Consider the following 4,746-nt stretch of genomic DNA (forward strand, 5'->3'; position numbering starts at 1 on the left):
AGGTACATATTAATGTAAAAATATATGCATTAATAAGTTATTTGTTAAATTTTGGTTATTTTAAATGAAATTTTATGTTTGAGTTTATGAATGGAAACATGTTTAAGATAAAAGGCTTTACTAGAGGTAATTAGTAAAAAAATTTAACAGAAATTAATTATTAACAAAATTAGTAGATATTTTATATTAATGATATAATTACATATAAAGAATATCTTTGCATAGTTAATCAATTAAAAAATACTTTTTTTTTATGATTTTTAAGATAGTCATCATGAAAGTCGTATAAATAGTAGAATGAATCACCTTGGTAAGTGATTCATGATAATCATTTTTAGCCATCATTAGATTATTTCATCTACACATGTTATATTTGCATTCTCGACAACATTTTTTTTCCTTCCTCCTCCCTCTCTCACTACCACCACTTCACTTCATATTCCTTCTCTTATCTCATGACTTATCATTCTTATTGTCGTTGATTTCACTTTCACGGATTACTATTCCATGTTACCGGATTTAGTAAAACAATAAGTTTAAGTTGTTAATTTGGGTCATATAATTGACACAATGTTTCATATAATTGAAAATTACTAGTTAAAGGTTTGTCATTGTTTAATGATGTTAGAATTGCCATATCAGATATGAGTTTGAAAGAGAGACAATCTCTTAGTCATGTATTTCTCATTTTTGGAAGGGAAGTTTTGCACAATGGGATTACCAAAAAATACTCATACTCTTCATTTATCATTTTCCCCCACTTATCTTTTTCGATTCCAAATACACATGATTTCTACATTTTTATACACTTCATTTATCATTTTCTCTCACTTTTATGATACTAAATATAGTGTTAAGAAATACATAAAAGCATTAAAAAAAATAAAAACCAAATACATTTTTAGTCCTCTAAGTAATATAGCTATTAATTTTTTGTCCTAATTAAGCGATTTGAATTTTTTAAATAATTGTATGATTTTGATCTTGTCAATTTTCTTTTAATGTCATTTATAAATATCAAATATCAATGTTACAATTTTAATAATCAACAAAACACTTAACTATTGAATTAAGAATGAAAATTAAAAAAATTAAAAAAATTAAAAAATTAAAAATCGAGAGCCATGAATTAGATATTTCAAGGGATAAACACATGTAATTTAGTTATGCAAGATCATTAAAAATAAAACTCCAATCAAATAATTTTTTTTATAATGATATTATAAATAAAATAAAATAATTAAAATTTACATTTGAGACTAATATATTTTATTTGTTTTCTATCATAAGAAAAAAATAATTAATTATATATATATATTAATAATTTTGTATTTTTTAATTTATAATAGAGAAAAAAGAATATATATATATATGTGTGTATGTGTATATATTTTTATTTTCTTGATAACATTTTCAATGAATTCATCGGTGGTGAGATAAAGTGACGAAGTGTGTTGAGATGAAGGGTGAGACTGAGCTTACTTAAGTTAGTGTCACTGTCAGTGTGAGTGTCGGGTGTGGTGGACTGTGCATATAGAAAAGACAAGGACCACTTCTGTTACTCAACGCTGGGCCGATAATATTTCTTCTCCTTCTCCTACTCTTGCTTATGAAGGGTACGTTCTCTCTTTCACCTTCTCCTTCTAATGTCATAATAACTATTCACTCACCTACCCAACATCCATCACCATCGCTCCATGTGGTTTCATGCCTGCAAATGGATTTGCATCCACAAATCAAATCAATCACCGTTTCCTCTTATCTCACCTTCTTCCCCCAATAAGAGCCCATTTCCCTGAATTACCAATTTAATTTAACAACAACAAACCCCACCTTCATTTCAAATGCTTCTAACTCTTTACATCAATAAGCTAGTACTAATCTATCTCCAAAACCTTTTTTTTATGACTCGCCAAACATCCTCTTTTTTTTTTTTTTTTTTTTTTTTTTTTTTTTTTTTTACTTTCTTTCTTTTGGTTGGATCTCCTCTGGCTTTGCAATTTTGGATGTTCTCATGGTAATAAGCTGTTTTTACTTTTACCTTTGGTCTTCCATGTTGTATTATTTGCTAATTGCATTGTGGGTATTAGTCTCTTGGCTTTCACAAATCATAATTGTGCATCTGATTCATTTTCTGTATTGGGGGAGAAAATGCGTAGGAGAGAAAACGGGTAATAGAGAATTATGGGTATTGGTCACTTTGTGATTAAGGACTAGCAAATTCAATTTTGTTAGAAGGGAGGGGTATGGAATTTGTACGTATACTTATAGTTTTGTTGATCAGACATGAAATTTGTATAAATGGGAGAGGATAAGGATAAGGGATGGGGGGAGAAACAATAGCATATTAGGGGAGCTTGAATGTCTCTCCAGTTTCCACCCTTCTAATTTTGCTTTCTGTATTTAGGTTTCATCTTAGGAGTCTAGTAATGTTCCTTGAACGGTTTGTTCTGTCTGTGGGACTTGGTAGAATCAACCTTAATGATCTATTTAAAGAGAAAAAATCTAATAGAGCTCTTACTAATAGATTTGAGGTTCATAGCTGTTCTTCATTGCCCTGTTGCTTGGAACTTACTGTGCTTGTTGTTTTGTTTTTGGTGAGAAGGGAAACAGGGTATAAACCTTGGCAAGATTTCTATTTTGCCATGGAAAGGTTTTGACAAGAAAAATGATATTAGGTTTATATGGGGAAGTACTTTGTTTGCCATAGTTTGACCTTTTCAATCAGAACATCAAGAAGTTTCAAAAGTAAATAAAGTTTTCTTTGCCGTTGGATAAAATTCTTCATCTTGATTCACCATGCTATTCAGTGAATGGCTTCTTCAAGGAAAATTTACTAGTTAATATTTGGAGGGACCATGCCTGTCTTCAATAATGTATATCTAATTCTGTGTGTGTATGATCCATTTCATTGAAACTGTTAATATGCTTCAACACTCTTTTCTTTAGGATTTGGGACACAGAAAGAGAAGTATCAATCTAGTGGTTGTGTAAATTAGCCTTGGGCTTATTTTGTAGTTGAAGGAAGGTATCATATCCCGAGATCTATGTGAAGAGAATAATCTTCAGTAAGTGAAGATTAATCCTTGAGGAAATATTGATTGAACTTGTTACTCTCTTTTGTTTTTCCCTGGTTATCTAATTTTGTTTCTTTCTTGGACAACACCAATGATGCAATATGATTTGACTTTAGGAAGATGCATGAATTCTCTACTGTTGATGGTTTTATGGAGATAAGTGAATGCATGGCAGAGATGACTAAGTACGTGGCTAATGAACCATCTGTTGGGCTTTTCTTTATCCAACATCATGTTCAAAATGCAGTTCCCAATGTCATTAAAGTTAGGAAAAGTGTTGTTGATAAGTCTCACGAAATGACTTTGCGCACGGAAGATTTGGATGACTCGATCAAGATGGTTGGATCAATGAAAGAGTGTGGAATTCCCATAGCTGATAAGATGATTGAAGATATTAAAAAATCTCTGGCAACCATGGCAACAAAACAACCAAAAAGAGGGTTAATCCATCCAGCATCAAGTTCTCAAACAGCAAGAGCTAGTTTCTTGGATAATGCTGCGTTTTATGCTCATGAAGGCAATGAAAAAAGGAGTAACTATTTTTCAAATGTTCTGAAGTCAGCAAAACAGAAGGCTAGCAGTTTCAAGTGGCGACAGCTTGATACTAGGGAATCAATAGATTCCATGGATGAGAAGCCACCGATGTACCCTAATTTGCCATTATCTGTCACATCTGCAAGAGTTACTTCATCTTTTCCGGCTACCGAAACTGATGAGTTGCCTGTATCTAGCCAGCTTGAAGATGAGTCTCAACTTGAACAGTCTGATGTTAGTGACATTAGCATTAATTTATTGTCAGTATCAGAAAGATTTGATGACTTCAAAGCTAATAAAGAAGCGAAATTTGAGGAGTGGCTGGATGGAACTGGCAACCTTGATGATAAGTGCGGTACAGGTGATGAGGAAAGGTCTTAAGCTTGGCTATACTTCAACAAAAAAGCTTCTGCCCATACATGCTGTACAATATCAACTTTCTCTGAAATGTGATTATAAATAAAATGGTATCTGTAAGATTTTCTTTAAAGTTTAAACAAGTATGATACTGTATGGTGTTTGAGCATGTATGATATTGCATTCCTTTTACCTGGAACATCGATATTTATTTCCTTAGGTCAGCTAAGGTAGAAGAAGCTTTTCAAGAATGACAAGAAATTAAGACTTGGAGAATAATTAAATGCTTGATTTATAGGAGGTTGAGTTTTATGATGACAGGTACTTTTTGGTTCAAATATAACGGTTGATTATTAACCTAAAAAGAATAGAATGGATGAACTGAACTTCAAATGGGTCACATTAGGTTCATTCTTTCTACAAGGAAGACTTCTGAGAATAGTTGGGAATTTAGGGTTATTTTACTTTAAAATGCATTTAAAATCGACGAAACAACTAATCTTGATTGTTTATAATTGTTGTTATTGCTCTTGAGAACAATTATGCTCAACTGCATTGCTAGATTTTGGTTTTTCCATCCCTGTCAAAATGGCACTGAGTACAACTTAATTAAACTGCATGGGTTTGACTCTCAACCGGTTCAATATAGAAAGTTCAAAAATCAACTTAGAAACTACATTTCGCGGACAATTTAATTTTCTTGCGCATCATTCTTATAATAATAAAAAAGTATGTTTTGTCTCCTATCAATCAAGTAAATCGAGTAGGTCTTTTAATC

At 31.6% G+C, this 4,746-nt stretch overlaps 1 protein-coding gene across 5 annotated transcripts; it reads left to right on the top strand.

Annotated features, from left to right (window-relative positions):
- The first annotated feature begins 1,461 nt into the window (after positions 1-1,461).
- Positions 1,462-4,167, top strand: LOC109810652 (uncharacterized). Of its 5 annotated transcripts, none has more exons than XM_083059977.1 (3): positions 1,464-1,616; positions 2,950-3,068; positions 3,194-4,167. In XM_083059977.1, the coding sequence occupies exon 3, from the start codon at positions 3,198-3,200 to the stop codon at positions 3,990-3,992; it is 795 nt and encodes a 264-aa protein (XP_082916103.1). In that variant the 5' UTR covers positions 1,464-1,616; positions 2,950-3,068; positions 3,194-3,197; the 3' UTR covers positions 3,993-4,167. The 5 variants fall into 5 exon arrangements, with proteins under 5 accessions (XP_020229752.2, XP_082916103.1, XP_082916105.1 ...); XM_083059979.1 differs by having other exon boundaries at positions 3,198-4,167; XM_083059978.1 differs by lacking the exon at positions 1,464-1,616 and adding an exon at positions 1,623-2,017.
- Positions 4,168-4,746: the final 579 nt, after the last annotated feature.

The sequence above is a fragment of the Cajanus cajan genome, chromosome 7, assembly GCF_000230855.2.
Source record: "Cajanus cajan strain Asha chromosome 7, NIPB_CcT2T_4, whole genome shotgun sequence".
NCBI lineage: Eukaryota > Viridiplantae > Streptophyta > Magnoliopsida > Fabales > Fabaceae > Cajanus > Cajanus cajan.

Coding starts and splice junctions, on each gene's coding strand:
- LOC109810652 (XM_020374163.3), top strand. CDS start 3,198: ATGCATGAATTCTCTACTGTTGATGGTTTTATGGAGATAAGTGAATGC.